The sequence below is a fragment of the Eulemur rufifrons genome, chromosome 23 (assembly GCF_041146395.1).
Source record: "Eulemur rufifrons isolate Redbay chromosome 23, OSU_ERuf_1, whole genome shotgun sequence".
Taxonomy (NCBI): domain Eukaryota; kingdom Metazoa; phylum Chordata; class Mammalia; order Primates; family Lemuridae; genus Eulemur; species Eulemur rufifrons.
In genome coordinates this window covers 16,125,552-16,146,441 of record NC_091005.1, presented here as the reverse complement: position 1 = coordinate 16,146,441, position 20,890 = coordinate 16,125,552, and the positions used below count along the sequence as shown (strand labels likewise).

Sequence of the window (20,890 nt, the reverse complement as noted above, 5' to 3'; positions counted from 1 at the left end):
TCACAGCTGTGCTGAATTAGGAGACCCCTGTTCATCACAGGTGTGCCCCATTAGGAGACCCCACTCGTCACAGATGTGCCCTATCAAGGGACCTTCGGGCAGTCACAGGTGTGCCCTATTAGGAGACCCCTGATTAACACAGGTTTACCCCATTAGGAGACCCTGGGTCGTCACAGGTGTGCCTTATACAGAGACCCCTGGTTACCACAGGTGTGCCCTATGAGGAAATCTCCGGTTAGTCACAGGTGTGCCTTATGAGGAGACCCCCCCTTGTCATCACAGGTGTGCCCTATTAGGTGTCTCCGGTTCGTCACAGCTGTTCCCTATTAGGAGACCCCAGGTCGTCACTGGTGTGCTCTATGAGGAGACCCCGGCGTCCTCACAGGTGTGCCCTATTAGGAGACACCTGGTTATCACATGTGTGCCTCATTAGGAGACCCCGGGTGGTCATAGGTGTGCCCCATTAGGAGTCCTCGGGTCGTCACAGGTGTGCCTTCTGAGGAGACCCCCCGGGTCGTCACAGGTGTTCCCTATTAGGAGACCCCTGATTATCACGGGTGTGCCTCATTAGGAGACCCCGGGTCTTCACAGGTGTGCCCTATCAGGAGACCCCCGGGTCATCACAGGTGTGCCTCATTAGGAGACCCCTGATTATCACAGGTGTGCCCCATTAGGAGACCCCGGGTCGTCACAGGTGTGCCCTATCAGGATATCCCCGGGAAGTCACAGGTGTGCCCTATTAGGGGACCCCTGATTATCACAGGTGTGCCCCATTAGGAGACCCCGGGTCGTCACAGGTGTGCCCCATTTGGAGACCCCGGGTCGACACAGGTGTCCCCTATTAGGAGACCCCTGATTATCACAGATGTGCCCCATTAGGAGACCCTGAGTCGTCACAGGTGTGCCTTATGAGGAGACCCCAGGTTGTCACAGGTGTGCCCTATTAGGAGACCCCTGGTTAACACAGGTGTGCCCTATGAGGATATCCCGGCTCGTCACAGGTGTGCCCTATCAGGAGACCCCCTAGGTCGTGACAGGTGTGCTCTATGAGGAGATCCCCGCGTCCTCACTTGTGTGCCCTATTAGGAGCCCCCGGGTCATGACAGATGTGCCCTATTAGGAGACCCCTGGACGTCACACATGTGCCCAATCAGGAGACCCCGGGTCCTCACAGGTGTACTGTATGAGGAGACCCCCCCGGGTCGTCACAGGTGTGCCCTATTAGGAGACCCTGGATAGTCACAGGTGTGCCCTGTTAGTAGACCCGCCGGGTCGTCACATGTGTGCCCTATCAGGAGACCCCCGGGAAGTCACAGGTGTGCCCTCTGAGGAGACCCCTGGGTCATCACAGGTGTGCTTTATGGGGAGACCCCCGGGCCATCACAGGTATGCCCTATCAGGAGACCCTTGGTTATCACAGGTGTGCTCTATGAGGAGACCCCCCCCCCGGGTCGTCACAGGTGTGCCCTATTAGGAGTCGCGGGGTGTAAACAACTGTTTCCTATTAGAAGACCGCAGGTCGTCACCAGTGTGCTCTATGAGGAGAACCCCGGGTAGTCACAGGTGTGCCCTATTAGGAGTCCCCGGGTCGTGAGAGATGTGCCCTATTAGGAGACCCCGGGTCTTCAAAGACGTGCCCTATGAGGGGACCCCCGACTCCTCTAAGGTATGCCCTAGGAGGAGACCCTCCCGGGTCGTCAGAGGTGTGCCCTTTGAGGATACCCCCGCGTCATCACAGGTGTACCCTATGAGGAGACCCCCCCCCGGGTTGTCACAGGTGTCCCTTATTAGGAGTCCCTGGGTAGTCACAGGTGTGCCCTATCAGGAGACCTCCGGGTCCTCACAGGTGTCCCCTATTAGGAGACAGCTGGTTATCACAGGTGTGCCTCATTAGGAGACCCCGAGTGGTCACAGGTGTGCCACATTAGGAGTCCTCAGGTCGCCACAGATGTGCCCTATTAGGAGACCCCCAGGTCATCACAGGTGTGCCCTATTAGGAGACCCTTGATTATCACAGGTGTGCCTGATTAGGAGACCCCGGATCGTGACAGGTGAGCCTTAGGTGGAGACCACCAGTTTTCACAGGTGTGCCCTATTAGGAGACCCCTGGTTATCACAGGTGTGCCCTATCAGGAGACCCCCTAGGTCGTCACAGGTGTGCCCTATTAGGAGTCCCCGGGTCGTCACAGCTGTCCCCTATTAGGAGACCCCAGGTGGTCACTGGTGTGCTCTATGAGGAGACCCCGGCGTCCTCACAGGTGTGCCCTATTAGCAGACCCGTGATTATGACAGGTGCTCCTCATTAGGAGACCCCGGATCGTCACAGGTGTGCCTTATGTGGAGACCCCAGGTTGTCACAGGTGTCCTCTATTAGGAGACCCCTGGTTATCACAGGTGTGCCCTATGAGGAAACCCCCGGGAAGTCACAGGTGTGCCCTTTTAGGAGACCCTGGGTCGTCCCAGGTGTGTCCTATTAATAGACAACTTGTTATCACAGGTGTGCCCCATTGGGAGACCCCGGGTCCTCACAGGTGTGCCCCATTAGGAGACCCAAGGTCGTCACAGGTTTGCCCTATTAGGAGACCCCTGATTATCACAGATATGCCCCATTAGGAGACCCTGGGTCCTCACAGGTGTGCCTTATGAGGAGACCCCGGGTTGTCACAGGTGTTCCCTATCAGGTGACACCCGGTTACTCACAGGTGTGCCCTATTTGGAGACACCTTGTTATCACAGGTGTCCCCCATTAGGAGAGCCCGGGTGGTTACAGGTGTGCCCTATGAGGAGATCCCCAGGTCGTCACAGGTGTGCCCTATGAGGAGGCCCCCCCGGGTCGTCACAGTTGTGCCCTATTAGGAGACCCCGGGGCGTCACAGATGTGCCCTATTAGGAGACCACGGGTCGTCACAGGTGTGCCCTATGAAGAGACACCCCAGGTCGTCACAGGTGTCCGACCTGAGGAGACTCCCTGGTAGTCACCGGTGTGCCCTATTGATAGACACCTTGTTATGACAGGTGTGCCCCATTAGGAGACCCCGGATCATCACAGGTGTATTCTATCAGGAGACCCCCGGTTCCACACAGGTGTGCCCTATTAGGAGACACCTGGTTTTCACATGTGTGCCCCATTAGGAGACCCCGGGTGGTCACAGGTGTGCCCTATTAGGAAACGCCTGATTATCACAGCTGTGCCTCATTAGGAGACCCCGGGTAGTCACAGCTGTGCCCTATTAGGAGACCCCCCGGGAAGTCACAGATGTGTCCTATCAGGAAACCCCTTGGGAAGTCGAATGTGTGCCCTATTAGGAGACCCCTGTTCATCACAGGTGTTCCCCATTAGGAGACCCCACTCGTCCCAGGTGTGCCCTATCAGGGGACCCCTGATTATCACAGATGTGCTCAATTGGGAGACTCTGGGTCGTCACAGGTGTGCCTTATGAGGAGACCCCGGGTTGTCACAGGTGTGCCCTATTAGGAGACCCCCGGGGTCGTCACAGGTGTGCCCTATTAGGAGTCCCCGGGTCGTCAGAGATGTGCCCTATTATGAGACCCCGGGTCGTCACAGATGTGCCCTATGAAGAGACCCCTGGGTCTTCACAGGTGTGCCCTATTAGGAGACCCAAGGTCGTCATAGGTTTGCCCTATTAGGAGACCCCTGATTATGACAGATATGCCCCATTAGGAGACCCTGGGTCCTCACAGGTGTGTCTTATGAGGAGACCCTGCGTCGTCACAGGTGTGCCCTATTATGAGTCCCCGGGTCGTCACAGATGTGCCCTATTAGGAGACCCCTGGTCGTCACGGATGTGCCCTATGAGGAGACACCGCGTCCTGACTTGTGTATCCTATGAGGACACCCCACCGGGTCGTCACAGGTGTGCCCTATGAGGAGACCCCAGGGTCATTACAGGTGTGCCCTGTTAGGAGACCCCTGATTATCACAGGTATGTCTCATTAGGAAACCATGGGTCTTCACAGGTGTGCCTTATGTGGAGACCCCAGGTCGTCACAGCTGTCCTCTATTAGGAGACCCCTGTTCATCACAGGTGTGCCCCATTAGGAGACCCCACTCGTCACAGATGTGCCCTATTAGAGACCCCGGGTCGTCACAGGTGTGCCCTATGAGGAGACCCTCGAGTCGTCACAGGTGTGCCCTATGAAGAGACACCCTGGGTCGTCACAGGTGTGCGACATGAGGAGACTCCCTGGTAGTCACAGGTGTGCCCTATTAGTAGACACCTTGTTATCACAGGTGTGCCCCATTAGGAGATCCCGGATCATCACAGGTGTACCCTCTCAGGAGACCCCCCGGTTCCTCACAGGTGTGCCCTATTAGAAGACACCTGGTTTTCACATGTGTGCCCCATTAGGAGATCCCGGGTGGTCACAGATGTGCCCTATTAGGAGACCCCCGGGTCATCACAGGTGTGCCCTATTAGGAGACGCCTGATTATCACAGCTGTGTCTCATTAGGAGACCCCGGGTAGTCACAGCTGTGCCCTATTAGGAGACCCCCCCGGGAAGTCGCAGACGTGTCCTATTAGGAGACCCCTTGGGAAGTCGAATGTGTGCCCTATTAGGAGACCCCTGTTCATCACAGGTGTGCCCCATTAGGAGACCCCACTCGTCCCAGGTGTGCCCTATGAGGGGACCCCCGGGTCGTCACAGGTGTGCCCTATTAGGAGACCCCGGGTTGTCAGGGGTGTGCCCTATTAGGAGTCCTCCGGGTCATCACAGGTGTACCCTATCATGAGAGCCCCGGGAAGTCACAGGTGTGCCCTATTTGGAGACCCTTGATTATCACAGGTATGCCCCATTAGGAGACCCCCGGTCGTCACAGGTGTGCCTCATTTGGAGACCCCTGGTCGACACAGGTGTCCCCTATTAGGAGACCCCTGATTACCACACAGATGTGCCCCATTAGGAGACCCTGGGTCGTCACAGGTGTGCCTTATGAGGAGACCCCGGGTAGTCACAGGTGTGCCCTATTAGGAGACCCCTGGTTAACACATGTGTGCCCTATGAGGAGATACCCGGCTCATCACAGGTGTGCCCTATCAGGAGACCCCCTAGGTCGTCACAGGTGTGCCCTATTAGGAGTCCTGGGGTCTTCACAGCTGTGCCCTATTAGGAGACACCAGGTCGTCACAGATGTGCCCCATGAGGAGACCCCGCATCCTCACAGGTGTACCCTATGAGGAGACCCCACCGGGTCGTCACAGGCGTGCCCTATTAGCAGACCCCCAGGTCGTTACAGGTGTGCCCTATTAGGAGACCCCTGATTATCACAGGTGTGCCTCATTAGGAGACTACGCGTCTTCACAGCTGTGCCTTATATGGAGACCCCAGGTCTTCACAGGTATCCTCTATTAGGAGACCCCTGTTCATCACAGGTGTGATCCATTAGGAGACCCCACTCGTCACAGTTGTACCCTACACAGGGGACCTTCGGGTCATCACAGGTGTGTCCTATTAGGAGACCCCTGATTATCACAGGTGTGCCCAATTGGGAGACTCTGGGTCATCACAGGTGTGCCCTATCAGGAGACCCCCCAGGAAGTCACAGGTGTGCCCTATTAGGAGACCCCTGTCATCATAGGTGTGCCCCATTAGGAGACCCCGGGTCGTCACAAGTGTGCCCTATCAGAAGACGCCCTGGTAGTCACAGGTGTGCCCCATTAGGAGACCCTGGGTCGTCAGAGGTATGCATTATGAGGAGACATGGGGTAGTCACAGGTGTACCCTGTTAGGAGACCCCCCCGGGTCGCACAGTTGTGCCCTATTAGGAGACCCTGGGTCGTCACAGGTGTGCCCTATTTGGAGACCCCAGGTCATCACAGGTTTGCCCCATTAGGAGAACTCGGGTCGTTACAAGTGTGCCCTATCAGGAGACCCCCTGGTAGTCACAGGTGTGCCCTATTAATAGACACCTTGTTATCACAGATGTGCCCCATTAGGAGACCCCGGGTCGTCACAGGTGTGCCCTATTAGGAGACCCTCGGTTCATCACAGGTGTGCCCTATTAGGAGACACCTGTTTATCACAGGTGTGCCCCATTAGGAGACTCCGGGTGGTCACAGGTGTGCCCCATTAGGAGTCCTTGGGTCGTCACAGATGTGCCCTATTAGGAGACCCCAGCTTGTCTAGTGTGCCCTATTAGGAGACCCCTGGTTATCACAGGTGTGCCCTAGGAGGAGACCCCAGGCCGTCACAGGTGTCCCCTATTAGGAGACCCCTGGTTATCACAGGTGTGCCCTATGAGGAGACCCTGGGTCGTCACTGGTGTGCCCAATCAGGAGACCCCCCGGCTCATCACAGGTGTGCCCTATCAGGATACCCCTGGTCATCACAGGTGTGCCCTATAAGGAGATCATCAGTTTGTTACAGGTGTGCCCTATTAGGAGACCCCTCATTATCACAAGTGTGCCTCATTAGGAGACCCCGGGTCTTCCCAGGTGTGCCTTATGTGGAGACCCCAGGTCGTCACAGGTGTCCTCTATTAGGAGACCCCTGGTTATCACAAGTGTGCCCTATGAGGAAACCCCCGGGAAGTCACAGGTGTGCCCTTTTAGGAGACCCTTGGTCATCACAGGTGTGCCCCATTAGGAGACCCCGGGTCGTCACAGGTGTGCCCCATTAGGACACCCAAGGTCGTCATAGGTTTGCCCTATTAGGAGACCCCTGATTATCACAGATATGCCCCATTAGGAGACCCTGGGTCATAACAGGTATGCCTTATTAGGAGACCCCGGGTTGTCACAGGTGTGCCCTATCAGGAGACCCCCAGTTACTCACAGGTGTGCCCTATTAGGAGACACCTGGTTATCACAGGTGTCCCCCATTAGGAGAGTCCCGGTGGTTACAGGTGTGCCCTATGAGGAGATCCCCAGGTCGTCACAGGTGTGCCGTATGAGGAGACCCCCCCGGTCGTCACAGTTCTGCCCTATTAGGAGACCCTGGGTTATCAGAGCTGTGCCCTATTAGGAGAGTCTGGGTCCTCACAGGTGTGCCAGATGAGGAGACCCCCGAGACGTCACACGTGTGCCCTATGAGGAGACCCCCCCCATGGCCGTCACAGGTGTGCTCTATCAACAGACCCCCGAGTCGTCACAGTTCTGCCCTATTAGGAGACCCTGGGTTATCAGAGCTGTGCCCTATTAGGAGAACTCTGGGTCCTCACAAGTGTGCCCTATGAGGAGACCCTCGCGTCGTCACAGGTGTGCCCTATGAGGAGGCCCCCCCAGTTCATCAGAGGTGTGCCCTATTAGGAGACCCCGGGTAGTCACAGGTGTGCCCTATTTGGAGACCCCGGGTAGTCACAGGTGTGCCCTATGAGGGGACCCCCGAGTCGTCCCAGTTGGGCCCTATTAGGAGACCCTGGGTCATCAGAGGTGTGCCCTATTAGGAGACCTCCGGGTCCTCACAGGTGTGCCTTATTAGGAGACCCCAGCTTGTCACAGTGTGCCCTATTAGGAGACCCCTGGTTATCACAGGTGTGCCCTAGCAGGAGACCCCAGGTAGTCACAGCTGTGCCCCATTAGGAGACCCCACTCGTCACAGGTGTGCCCTATTATGAGACCCCTGTTCATCACAGGTGTGCCCCATTAGGACACCCCAGGTCGTCACAGGTGTGCCCTATCAGGAGACCCCCCCCATGTGGTCACAGGTGTGCGATATGAGGAGAGCCCCGTGCCGTCATAGGTGTGCCCTATCAGGAGACACCTAGTTATCACAGGTGTGCCTTATTAGGAGACCCCGGGTCGTCACAGGTGTGCCCCATTAGGAGTCCTCAGGTCGTCACAGATGTGCCCTATGGGGAGACCCCCGGGTCGTCACAGGTGTCCCCTGTTGGGAGACCCCTGATTATCACAGGTGTGCCTCATTAGGAGACCCCGGGTCATCACAGGTGTGCCTTATGTGGATACCCCAGGTCCTCACAGGTGTGCCCTATTAGGAGACCCCTGGTTATCACAGGTGTGCCCTATGAGGAGACCCCCCGGGTCGTTACAGGTGTGCGATATGAGGAGACACCCAGGTCGTCACAGGTGTGCCCTATCAGGAGACCCCCGGTTACTCACAGGTGTGCCCTATTCGGAGACACCTGGTTATCACAGGTGTGTCCCATTAGGAGACCCTGTGTCGTCACAGGTGTGCCGTATTAGGAGACCCCCGCGACGTCACAGGTGTGCCCTACTAGGATTTCCTGGTCGTCACAGGTGTGCCCCATGAGGAGAACCCCCATGTCGTCACAGGTGTGCCCTATGAGGAGAATCCCCATGTCGTCACAGGTGTGCCCTATGAGGAGAACCCCCATGTCGTCACAGGTGTGCCCTATCAGGAGACCCCCCGGGTCGTCAAAGTATGCCCTATTAGGAGACCCTGGTCATCACAGGTGTTCCATATGAGGAGACCCCCGCTACGTCACAGATGTGCCCTATTAAGAGTTCCCGGTGGTCACAGGTGTGCCCTATGAGGAGACCCCCCATGGCCGTCACAGGTGTGCCCTATGAGGAGACCCGGGGTCGTCACAGGTGTCCCCTATCAGGAGACCCCCGGGTGGTCTCAGGTGTGCCCTATTAGGAGACCCCCGGGTCGTCACAGGTGTGCCGTATGAGGAGACCCCCTGGTCATCACAGGTGTGCCGTATGAGGAGACGTCACCTGGTAGCTACAGCAAATCCGCACTGTTGCTCTCGAGCGAAGCCTGTTCCCCACTCCAGGGTCATGGGGTGAGGGAACCCAGGCTGATCGAGGTCCTGACATCTTCAGCACATGGCTTCCCAGGTCACTCAGCGATTGGCATTCAGGTGGTCAAGTCAGGAGGGTGGAGAGTCACTCAGAGGCTGCAACACTCCACCTTGAAAGTAGTGTCCATTCTTCCCACCCCTCTCCATGGGCCACACCTCAGCCGCATAGCACACCTAAATAACTGCAAGGAAGTTTGTCACCAGCATCTTCAGAATCACCAAGAGGATTGGTTTGGCCAACAAGGGTGGCTCTGAGGGGGTGGGGGACCCCCAAGTCTTACCTGACTTCTTGCGTTGCTCTATTTTAATAGTATCTGGTCCCTTTCCCAAGTGTCTTTCCCAAATAAAGACCTTTCAAGATGTGAGTCCACTTGAGGGTTATTTTATAATCATTGACTCAAGCTTTAAGTTTGGTTTTTTACTCTCTTGGCTTTATAGGGGCAAAATATTAACATTCCCGGGTTTTCTAACCATGGCCTGAGCCAAGAATTTGGATTCTGAGCTTGTCTTTCTTTTCATTTAAGCTGTGTGGTGCTATTAGCACAGCTACTGTGTCTGCCAGATCTTGACCCCAGGGTGATCTTTGTGCTCTTCTATGGCAGAAGCCACTAGGTCCCCCTAAGCCTTGTCTTTGATGGGCGCTTTGTTCCGGGAGACCACAGGATTAACTGTCTTGCCATGGCACGCCTTGGGCTGCTGGTGTCCTGTCCCTTAATACCAGCTGGATTTTCACTGTCCTCTGGCCACTTAGCAGCCTTAGATCACCCCTGTTTCCTTCAGGGCTTCTTGCTCCATTCACTCCTAATTCTATTTTTGTATTAATCGAGGTTCTTTTTTTTTTTTTTTGAGACAAAGTCTCACTCTGTTACCCGGACTAGAGTGCCATGGCATCAGCCTAGCTCACAGCAACCTCAAACTCCTGGGCTCCAGTGATCCTCCTAACTCAGCCTCCCAAGTAGCTGGGACTACAAGCATGTGCCACCATGCCCGGCTAATTTTTTCTATATATATTTTTAGTTGTCCATATAATTTCTTTCTATTTTTAGTAGAGACAGGGGTCTCGCTCTTGCTCAGGCTGGTCTCGAACTCCTGAGCTCAAACGATCCACCCGCCTCGGCCTCCCAGAGTGCTAGGATTACAGGCATGAGCCACCACGCTCAGCCCGAGGTTCTTAATTTTAAGCAACAAAAACTAATTCTGGCAACTCTAAGCAGAGGAGTTTGTTGAAGATGCTGGTTAGTTCCCAGGAGCTCTGAAAGGGTTGGGGAGTCGGATCTGGAAGGGGCCACTGCCTCTCCTGGGCACAAAAGCTACAACTGGCACCACCTTTATAAGCTGGCAGCTGCTGCTTCTGCTTCCATCAGTTGCCAAGATGAAGACGCTTCCCGTCAGCCTCTTTCATTCAGATCGGGCGCGTGGGTCTGATTGGAAGAGCCAAGTGCTGTGCGCAGCCCCTCGCTGCAAGGGAGACTGAGGGATGGGGGCAGAAAGGGGCATTTACAGCTTCTTTCCTGGGAGACAGGGTCCATCTCAAAGTTTGGGGACACATCTGACACAGGAAGGGGGCTCAGATGTGGGGTGGCCAGAAGAATGACTCCTGCCCACCGTAGGAAGCCACCTGGTGCACCTGGGACTCGGCTCACAGTGTTGGCCTAGTCAGCCCTGCAGTCACCAGTCAGGGATCCTGTGCAGGTGCAGTGGGTAGCAAAGCGGTCACCCTGTGTGACAGCTGCAAGGCCTGAGGGTGCCAGCAGAACCGGGCCCTGCCTGTCGCCGAGCCCACTGAGTATCTGCGGTGAGGCATCTGACTTTTGCCACAGTGTCGTGGGCCTGGGGCAGGAGACTGAGATCGTATCGCCCCCACCAGCGAGCTGTCCCCATGGCCCTGGTCACATGTGTCAGCCTGCCTGTAAGTCTGGGTGGTAACAGCACCCACCTGCTGTGCAGGGTGGTTGTGAGGAGTAAATGAGCTGATGCTGGGCGGGTGGTAGGAATTCAGTCGCTGTTAGCTGCTGGTCACAGTCTTTCATCTGGGACGCAACACAGTTCCCCTTTCCTACCGTGCGCCACCTGATGACGTCTGGACATGTCTGAGAGTCACTCGGTGACCTCTGGGACCAGTTGCTCCCCATGTCCACTGCCTTCTGCTCCTGCCCTTTGTCCTTATTCTTGTCCTTCCAGCAGTGTGGCCTCTCTGTGTCGTTTTCTGCTTCCTTCCCACCCGACTGCCGACCTCCCCAGTCCTGTGTCACCTGCTGTCCTTCGTTATGACTCATTCATTAACTGCCCCACCCATGCTCCAGGCCCACAGCTGTGGGGTTCGAGAGTGTGTGTCTCCTGCCAAGTGTGTCTGGGGAGCTTTGTGAGGGACAAGTGTGAGAGCCAACACCTCCAGCGCACTTCCAGCAGGTGGCCCCGTGGTGGTTCTTCATTTATTCAGCAGACACCAACTGAGCACACGCTACATCCCAGCCCTGAGCCCTGAGCGAGCGGTGGGGACACAGCAGGAAGTGGGCTTCCTTCCCGAGGGTCCCTCCACTAGGTGATCTGCCCATGGTGCAGTTTGGGGATATGTCACTTGACTTCTCAGCCCTCCCTTGAATGGGCTCCAGCTGCCACTAGGCTTCAAACTCACACGTACATCTCTTTGATGTAGGTGGGAAAAGTGCACGAAACAAGAATCGCCCAGCATGTGGGGACAGCCCAAGGCTGCCTTGCACAGGCTGTTATGATGCTGGCTGGGCCTCTACATACACCATTTCTCCACGCTCTCGCCCTCTCTGGGCCTGAAAACAGTACCTCTTGCATTTTTTTCTGTTCCCAGCAGAGTTGCAGATGTTTCTGTTTCCAGGATACACTTGGGGCTGAGTTTCCCTGCCGGCTGGTGGACAGTGACGGGCTGGGGGACGATGTGGGTGAGCGATGGGGCTTTGGGAAGATCCCTTGCCTGGGAATCGAGAAGCATGGATGACAAATGGTGAAGCTGGTGAAATGCTTCATGTCCTCGTGCGTGTTCACCTGGCCTCGCTGGGCCTCTGTTTACGCGTCTGAGAATGGGGAGTAAAGACACTTGCTCTTCCTACTTCACAGGGTTCTGGTACAAAATGCAAAAGGACTTTGGAAAGTATGAGCCATTCTATAGAGGAAAAGAGCCGCTTCTGTTTAGCCTGAGATAGGAATGAGAGGGGTGAGACGTGACTCCCAGGGAGGGCCCAGTGTTGTAGGCGACAGAAAGGACAATGTCCATGGTGCAGCTGACACCCTGTGCAGTTGGCTCCCTGTGACACTCCAGGGCTTCCTCTGGGAAGGACACAGGTGCTCCTTGTTGATTTCCTCGGGTCCTGGGTTTCAGGAACAAAATAAAATTGAAAAAACAAATGAGTGAGGAGGGGAGAGCCCTACCCATTGCTCTCCCGTGGCAGAGCGCTGCTGGTGGCAGCGGGCAGGAACTCTGGACTCATCTTCCTCCTGCTCCTGTTTGATTTTCCTGCTCTGCCTTTGCAGGTGGAGGCTGTGGAGCCAGAGCCCTGCTGGGCCTGCCAGCTCCTCCCTCCCCTCTGCTCCCCTGGCTTTGGGCAGGGATGGGGACGTTCAGAGAGTGCCACCCGGCCAGAGCAGAGAGAGCCTGGGCTGGGACACAGGAGATCCCACTGTTGGGGCATCTCCCTCTCCCCCTGCCCGGTGGGGATGCTGTGAGCAGTGCACAAGCTGGCAGCCCGTCCCAGGTCCCCTTCCTCCTGCCCTTCCTCCTGACTCATCACTTCACTGGGAGGACACAGGCCTTTGTTTGCAACCAACCAGCTGGCAGAACCCTGTGCCACAGGGGCTCAGGAAGGCTGACCCACTGGGTAGGAGGGACGGCAGGGCTGTGGGCGCCTTTGGGACTGACCCCAAGTCTCCTCACCTGGCTGCCCTTTGCTCAAAGCAGAGGCTGCGGTTCCTAAGCCATGAGCACCGCAGGGTTTCGGGACCTGAAGGAACCTTCCAGGTCACCCACTCCAGGTAGCTTGGTGAGTGAGGCTGACACTCAGAGCCAGCTACGTGATCTGTGGGCCCCGATGCGAATGAAAATGCAGGGCCCTTGCTCAAACATTACTAGGAATTTTAAGACAGGACAGCAGAGCCTAAATCAAGCTGAGCGAGGGGCCCTATGTGACTACGTGTCGGTATGTGGGAGCGGGTCCCACCTGCTCCTGCCGGCATCGCACCCCCAGAGGAGCCCAGATTTGGGCCTTTGCTTGTCCTCATGGACACCCCTGTTTCCTCTAGCAGCCAGGTGGTTCCCCGCCTCACCCCAGATGTGACCCAAACAATGCTGAGCAGTAGTGTGAGGGACTCTGCCGATTCTAATGGCTGGCCAGCTGCCCTCAGGTCATGAGAGAATCTGGGGGCTGGTCTGAGGTCAAGTGCGGTCTCCAGACCCCACCTCTGGCCAGACTGTGAGGGGGCGTCCAGGGTCCTCAGCCTCTCCCAGTTTGCCCAAGTCCTTCACGGCACAGCTTCCGCTCAGCCCATGGGACACGTGCTTTGGGGGAGCCTCTATCCATCCTTCTAGACGCAGATGTGGCCCTTCCGGCAGCAGCACCTAGAGCCAATGTCACCAGGATGGCAACAGTGGGACAATGGCCCTCTTGGAGCCTTGTTCTCTGCTTCCTTGGGCCCAGGACGCCCATTAGGAGCCAGTCTGCAGATTTTAGGACCCCGTTGTATTTTCTTCTCAGAAGTGTCTCATGCTAACGCTTGGCTGCTATGCCTAATTGGCAACCATAAAATTCCACCATAAACCACCTTTAAGAAAAAATGTGGGTGAGGGGTTCTTAATTTGAATTTCAAATCTGTTAAATTCGCTTTAATAGGATTTCATAAAACATTATTGGCCTCCCTAACCTGCCAAGAGTTGGGGCCACCTCCACCTAGGAGCACTTGCGCCCCAGAGTCCAGCCCAGAAGGGAGCTGGCTGTGGCTGCCATGTCTTGTTCTGGGCCCCTCGCGATGCTTTGCTTTTGAGCTCAAGGTGAAATAATCTGAGTCTTGCGTCCGGAAGGTTGTCTGTCTGAGGGCAATGATTTGGGAGTGAACTTTAAATTGTTTTGTAAAAAGCACCCGTTTTGCTTCTCCCTGGGAGCCCTGCTGGCTGTCGTGGCAGCGGCTGGCGCAGGGGCCTGGCACAGGGCAGGTGTGGGGCGGGGGCCTGGCAGCGGGTAGGCCAGTGGGCGGGCGGCGGGCAGAGGCTCTCCATCCTGGGCGGGCAGCAGAGGACACTGGAGAATTAACCCAGACCAGAGCTGCGTGTCTCCTCAGAGGACACGAGGACCCCAGGTATCCCCCCTCCTGCCTTCTGATGGTAGCACCCCAAATTCCAGGTCATGGGCGATGGAGTCGATTCCCAGGGTCAGTTCAGGTCTGAAGGAAACAGCAGAGCACCCTTGCCCACCCTCAAGGTAGTTTTGTTTTGCAGTGTGCCAAAGGGACTGTTTGCCTAGAGGTCCTGGGGGACCTCTAGGACAGCCCTGTGGGGCCTGAGCCCAGCCCTGGGCAGGGGGGCCCGGGTCCATCAGAGGCCAGGCCAGGCTACCTGTGGCTGGGGCGGGTGTGCTGTAGGGAAGGGCCAGCCAGGAGCAAGCTGGGCCCTGTGCATGTGGCCTGTCCCCTGCACCCCTTCCTTCCTCCTCTCATACTCTGCCCCCTCTCTGCTCTCCCCTTAGATTTATTTAGATATGGCTCAGGAGCCCACGCCTAGCCCTGCCCGGCCAGGCCAGAAGAGGCAGCAGGGCACAGCCATCTTCTGGTGAGTCTGTTGGGTGGCCTGCCGGGGGGCGGGGAGGCTGGTCGCTGGCTTGTGTGGAGCTCTGGGCTCCCTGGGCCAGGACAAGTCCCCGAGAAGCCTCCCTGAGTATGTTGCACACTCAGGCCTCAAGCTGCTCAGGGCCTTCTCCCTCAGCCTCAGGCTTGGCCTGTGAACTTGACCCAGCACATCCCAGCGTGATGACCCATCTGGCATGACCCGCCACCATCCTGACAGAGGCAGGTGCCTATCCTCCCCGGATCCTCACTTGAGGGGTGCTTGGGTTTGTTTCTCAGGTATAGACCTCAGGGAAGTAGCAAAAGGGAACCTTTCTGGGTGACATCAAGCCCCTAATTTGGGAAGCTTAAAGCAATTTTAAAGAAATCTTTAAACATTTTCAGAAAGGAGCTCACCAAGTTCTGCCAGCAAACAGGTCATTTTCACAGGTGCACGAGGGTGTGCGGAAGCCAGGCTGGCCTCTTTGTCCCCTCACTGGGCATGTGCAAAGCCTGCAGTCAGCTCCTGGCCTTGCTGTGTGTGGGCGTCTGGGTTGGGGGGAGAGGCGGGAGGCAGTGGGGGCACCTGCTGCTGTTAGCAACGGCGCTGCTGTAAATACCCTGGTTGGTACTGAGGGTTCGAGTTTCTTTTGGTTTTTGCCTCGGCTCCTCTGCCCAGAAGTGGAATGGCAAGGCCGGGGTGTGGGCTGCTCTGAGATGTCCCTGTAGCTCCAGGATGACCTAAGAGAGATTAGGCCAAATCTCTCCCTGCCCCCAGCAGCCTGAGTCTGTGCCACCCTGTAGTGTGCACAACTTTTTAACCCTGTAGAACTGCATAGCCAGGTGCTGGTTCGAGTCCCATGCACAAGACTCATCTGGGGAGTCTGCTGGTACAGTTTTGTAATTTTCTGGCTGGTGGACGGTCATGGTTATCACATGTGTTTTATGAACGTGGGTGGGTACTTTGAGGCTGGGCGAACGCTTCCTCGGTCCTTTGGCACTAGTTGCCTTCATCCAATTGCGTATTTTCCACCCATCCTGTGGGGATCCAGTCCTGTCAGCTCTCCCTGGGGTGCTTTGGGGTGGGGCTGAACATGGGGGGGACCCAGAAGCAATGGGGCCAGACTATGCCTGTCCTGCAGGGACTCAGACCCCATTCAGAGGGGCCTCTGGCATTCAAGACCTGGGGCAGAAGTGTCCTCCATAAGACCCAGGTTTCCCCAGGGGACTCCAGTGAGGATGACCAAGTGCTTCCCCAGGGGCTTGGACAACAGTGAGTGGGAGGCCGTGGTGGTGGCTCTGGCCCCTTGGGATGGTCCCCAGAGGAGGGACAGGTCGGGGATGGGGCAATGGTGGACACTGGGCTGCTGGGTGACCTCGCAGATTGTAACCATTAGCCCAGAGCTGTGCTGCTCCCCTTGGGGAGAAAAAGGGTAAGGCTACCAAACCCAGGGCACAGGCCTTAGCGCTGGCAAAGGCTCCCAGGCACGGCTCCCAGCCTACGAGGAACCCCAGCCTCCCCGCGCATGTGACCAAACTGCAATTTCTTCCCCCAACCCCCACTGCTCATTTGGACGTCAGCAGCGGTCTGTTAAATCCCTACGCTTAAAGCGGGCAATTTGAAGGAAAAAAAATTAGGCTTATGCATTGGCCGGGAATCGAACCCGGGCCTCCCGCGTGGCAGGCGAGAATTCTACCACTGAACCACCAATGCCTCGGTGGCAATGGCTCCACCATGGCGACTCACATGGTAGATGCGGCCCCGCGGTCTCTGCCGAGTGCGAGCAGTCCTGCGCTTCTGCGACCCGCCACCTCCGGCTCTGTCCTGGTCCGAGCCCTCCCCGCTCTGTCTTTCCTGGCCCTCGGGACAGCTGTCCTGCCTGTGGCCCCACAGCCCTCATCCCTGGCCCGACCCCCGCTGCGCCACCGCTCCCTCTGCTTCCTCATCCTCGGAGTGGCATTGAGCCCACCCAGGTCTCCTGAAACCAGAAAGTGGATGGGGCGGCGGGGGCGGGGGAGGAGGAGCGCGAAACATCATCTGCAGGCCTGGGGGCCCTGTGGGGTGAAGGGGAGGAGCCGCACCCCGTGTGTCCTCCATTCCGCCCCAGGGACCCCCACAGGCCTCGCCCCTCGTGGGCTGGCCCTGGGCTGGGGGCATGAGAACTGTTGCAGAAAGTTGTTTTAGAAGTTTACTCTCCCCCACTCCCCCACACGCATCTCCTCCCCTCCCTCAGCTCATCACCTTCTCCAACCCAAGGCGGGATCTGAAGCTCCTGCAGGGCCTTCCTGCCCAGGCTGGGACACAGTTGTCCCTCTGCTCCGATTCCCCCTACCCCTCTGGGCACCAGTGCCCTGGAGTGCTCATTGTGTGTAGGAAGGGGGTGAGGCCCGGCAGTGTGAGCCTGGGACCATTCAGGCTGGTCCTCTGTCCCAGGGCCTGGCCGCTGGCTGCCCTGACCCTAACCCTGCCTGCTGGCCCTGCCTGTGTTGGGCCCTGCATCCTGGAGATTCCCACGCAGGGATCAAAGGCTCTGGCACAGCCACCCAGGCTTTGGCTCTGACTTAACTCATCCCTTTCATCCTCTGCCAGGCTAAGATCCAGAAGGTCAGCAGTGCCTGGCTCTGGCAGGGAAGCCTTTGTTGGCCCAGGCTCTAGGTGACCAGAAGCCTGCAGGTGTCCCTCCTGCCACCTGCGGCACCTGGGAGACAGTACTTATCAGAGGCCAACTGGGGGAAGCTGGTGTGCTGTGGTCTCCCAAGGTGACCTTGGGCAGGCATTCTAAGGAAGAGCTGCACACTTCAGTTTCCCCAGGTTCATCTGGGGACCAGGAAGACTCTGACCTTGGACAGTGACCCCTTCTTATTTATCTCCTTTGCAGCAGTAACTACGACTTGAACTATGAACTGTACAGAGAAGACGCTCCCTACAGGTGAGTAGGTCCTGTCCTGGGCCCTCTGGGTGAGCAGGTGAGGCTGGTTGGCCTGAGTCCCTCTCTCCTGTCCCCGTAGGGTACATGAATACCAGAGGATCCCCCCACTCATCAACCGTGTGCCTGTCAAGCTCCGGAGGACTCACATGGGCCTGGGAGTCAAGAGCAGCTTCAGCCCCCACAAAGCCTCTAGGAACAGCCCCCTGCCCCCTGCACAGATAAAGCGTGAGTGAGGGGGCACACGGTGGGGCAGCACCACCCTTGGCCCCCCTGCCCAGCGTGGGCACCAACCCTGGCCCTCTCCCAGCAGTCCGGACCGAGGAGCTGCGCTCCATCAGGGGGGAGCTGAGCCAGATCAAAGCCCAGGTGGACAGCCTCCTGCAGCACGTGGAGCGCATGGACCAACAGAGGGACCAGCCAGCAGGTCAGCTCCCCAGGTGTGGCCCAGGCCACGCTCTTAGTAGGCCCCAGGTCTGTCCACTCCTGAAGACGCCAGGGCACCCGAGGTCCTGCCTGGGCCTTTCCCTGTCTTCGATGGTCCCCCTCCCTGGAGTACAAGCCCCCCCCCCCAGCTCTTCTTGTGGCTTTAAGACCCCTGTGGCTTCTGGGCTGTCCCATCACCTCGGCCCACTCAGCAGCTATCTGGAGCCAGAGCAGAATGTCCCAGCCCATCTGCCTCCTGCCCTCCCAAGCCCTAGGATGCCCTAGGTCATTGCTGGGCATCAAGTGGCCTCTCTGGGGTCAGGTGTGGCCTCCAAACCCAGCTGTTAACTGGTGACTCTCTCTGCACAGGGACAAAGGACAGTGAAGAGAACAGGGGCTCTGGTAGTGAGGGCTCCTCAAACAGAAGGAGCGAGCCCTGGCAGAAGCCCAAGGGCCAGAGGGCCAACCCAGAGGCTGACAGCTCCAAGGGAAGCACAGACACAGAGCAGCCAGTAAGTGTCATCTCCACCGTTCGTGTGCTTGGGTCCCTGTGGCCTCCCTTGAGCAAGGGCGGAACTTGGTTTTGTGCAGGAGCCCACAGTGGTAGGCCGGGGGAGGCCTATGACCTCTGCCATAGAGCATGCTGGGAAGGCTGGGCCCTGCCTTGCTCATCCCTCCTGACTCCAGGCTTGGTCGGCTCAGCCGTGCCAGGGGCTGCTGGGCAATTGAGTCCATTCCAGCCTGAAATACCTTTTCCTTCTGGAAGGCAGTGGAGGATGGGGGGGGAATTGAGCATTGTAGGGGGAATGTCAGAGATGTACACCATGCCCCAGAACCCTGAGACCCAGCTGATACGCTTGTTAAACCCTTGGTTTCTGCCCCCTTCCTGGCCCCACCCCTGCCTGCTGCAGCAGGGTCTCTGGGTGGCCTGTTTGTACCCTGCTCCCCTGGGAAGCTGTGGCACATAGACCTTCCTGGATGGAGAAGATCCAACCTGGAACCCACAATAACCCTTTGTGCACCATTCAAGGGCCTGAATACTCTCCAACATACCACCTCCTACTCCACTCTTGGTGGTCCCTGAGGCGAGCCAAGCTCACACTGTTGCTGGGGCCCTCCCAGCAAGGCCAGGGCTGCTGGGAGGCCGGCAGTGGTGAGCTTCCCTCCTCCACCTGCCCAGCTCTGCCCTTGGCCTGCTGGGCTTAGGGCTCTCAGTGCTGCTTGGGGCCTGAGTCACATCTGTAACATCTGGGAAGAATGGGCTAGAGGGAGACAAAGCTTTATTTGCATGGTGGTTCTAGGTTCCCAGGTTTTAGGGAGAATCTAGAGTAGCCCTGAGCTCCTAAAGCTCTTGAGAAACAAGGGTGGGTGGGGTAGAGGGGGAGACTAGACGTGAGCAGGTAGTCCTCCCCTTCCTGGCTGTTACTAGTGTCCCATTTCTCTTTCTACAGGTGAAGAATAGTGCATCGGACCAGGAAGGCAGCCAGTAGGAGGTAAGAATCCTTCCAGGCATTCTTGGGTACCTCCCTTCCTTGACTTGTGGCACCCATGCAGCCTAAGACGTCGTTTTGGAGCTGGGGCAGTGAAGTGGAGGCAGGGCTCGACTGGCTGGAAAGCCTCCCCTAGTGGTGGGTTTAGCTTACTTGAAGGTTGTTTCCAGATGAGTCCTGGGGCTGGAGTGAGGCAGCCTGGAACTGCCCAGCACCAGCTCACTATTCTCATGAAGCTGGGGCCACCTTACAAGGGGCAGATGACAGGGTCTCCCCGAGAGGTCAGGGGATACCCTCACCCGTCTGAATGCAGACACCGCTTCAGCTGCTCTTACTCCCTCCCCAGGTGCCACCAATCGGCAGCCGGCTGAAAGGAGGTACACCTGTTCCTACAGTTGCCCTCCCGATGCCCTCCGTGTGACACGGAGATGCAAGGTCCTCAGTGTGTGCCCCACAAACCCCCTGTTGGTTCCAGGCTCCCCATCCACTCTACAAAGCCATCCTTCAGAATAGGGGCACCATTTTTATGTCCTGTTTTCTATCCTGTCTCCGGCTGCTGTGATACTGTGTATTTCAGACCTGCTCTAGAAAAATGTATTATGTCAGAAGGGGAAAAGTAAAATTTGCACTTCTTTTTCCTGGTCAGGGGTTCCTGGAGGGGTCCCAGAACCTCAGTCTTCATTCTGGTCCTTAGGCTGCCCCAGGACCAGCCCCTCCTAGAGAAACTGAGCAGGCCCTTGAAATTTAGAAACTCATACTGTGCCGGGGTACAGAGGAGGACCAGGCTGCCCTGCCTTCTGAAGGGCAGTCTCACCTGGCTTCCTCCAATCCAGCCTTGAGCACAAACCGGCCTTGAGCACAAGAGCTACAGGAGAAGACCACACCCTCACGGTCCGTCAGGCTAGCTCTGTCTTACAGAATAGGCAGGCCTTATCTGCTTTTCCAATATCCAGAAGCTTGTACTCTTGGCAGTTCAACTGCCCTGTCCCCAGCCCACACTGCTCAGGGCCTTGCTCCTAGGAGCCAAGGCTAGACAAGAGGCACCAGATAACGAAGCCAGCCCAGGACTTCTCAGCAGCAGTGGAGGCCTCTGGTTGTGCTGCTCTGCATAGCTAAGGCAGGCTGGGATCTGGCTTGCACCCAGAGCACAACCCTTTCTAGCTACCCAATCCTGAGCTGTGTTCTTGCCCAGCACTAAACCAGGGGCTGGGGGACACAACTCTCCCCACTCTTGTCACATCTTGCAGCTGCCCAGACTCTACTACTTAACGGGTACCCAGCTTCTCCTCCTCCAAACACATTTCCCACATCAACCCCTGCAGTTGCTTCAGTATTTCAGCCTGTCTCTTCTGCTTACATTGTCCTAAGGGACAGGACACATTTAAGGCAAAACTGTCTTGAGCTCTGGACACCAGGGGTCCAAGAATGCACTACCCAACTCAAAACAGCCTGGCTTTCTTAAATCGTGTACCAAGAAGAACCACAACAGAAAACATTTTTTTCAGATATCAAAAGGTTTT

At 57.0% G+C, this 20,890-nt stretch overlaps 1 protein-coding gene and 1 non-coding gene across 2 annotated transcripts in view; one reads left to right on the top strand and one right to left on the bottom strand.

Moving 5' to 3' along the window:
• The window catches only part of LOC138373922 (RNA-binding Raly-like protein), a 41,825-nt gene extending 21,884 nt beyond the window's left edge, over positions 1–19,941 (top strand). The window contains exons 2-8 of the mRNA XM_069456566.1: positions 14,452–14,534; positions 17,407–17,457; positions 17,537–17,682; positions 17,768–17,881; positions 18,250–18,392; positions 19,332–19,373; positions 19,717–19,941. Of these exons, the coding sequence (XP_069312667.1) occupies positions 14,464–14,534; positions 17,407–17,457; positions 17,537–17,682; positions 17,768–17,881; positions 18,250–18,392; positions 19,332–19,370 (564 nt within the window). The 5' untranslated portion in view covers positions 14,452–14,463 and the 3' untranslated portion in view covers positions 19,371–19,373; positions 19,717–19,941. The remainder of the gene's footprint in view (positions 1–14,451; positions 14,535–17,406; positions 17,458–17,536; positions 17,683–17,767; positions 17,882–18,249; positions 18,393–19,331; positions 19,374–19,716) is intronic.
• Positions 16,171–16,241, bottom strand: TRNAG-GCC (transfer RNA glycine (anticodon GCC)). Its single transcript has one exon. It is a non-coding gene; the product is annotated as a tRNA-Gly (tRNA).
• Positions 19,942–20,890: the final 949 nt, after the last annotated feature.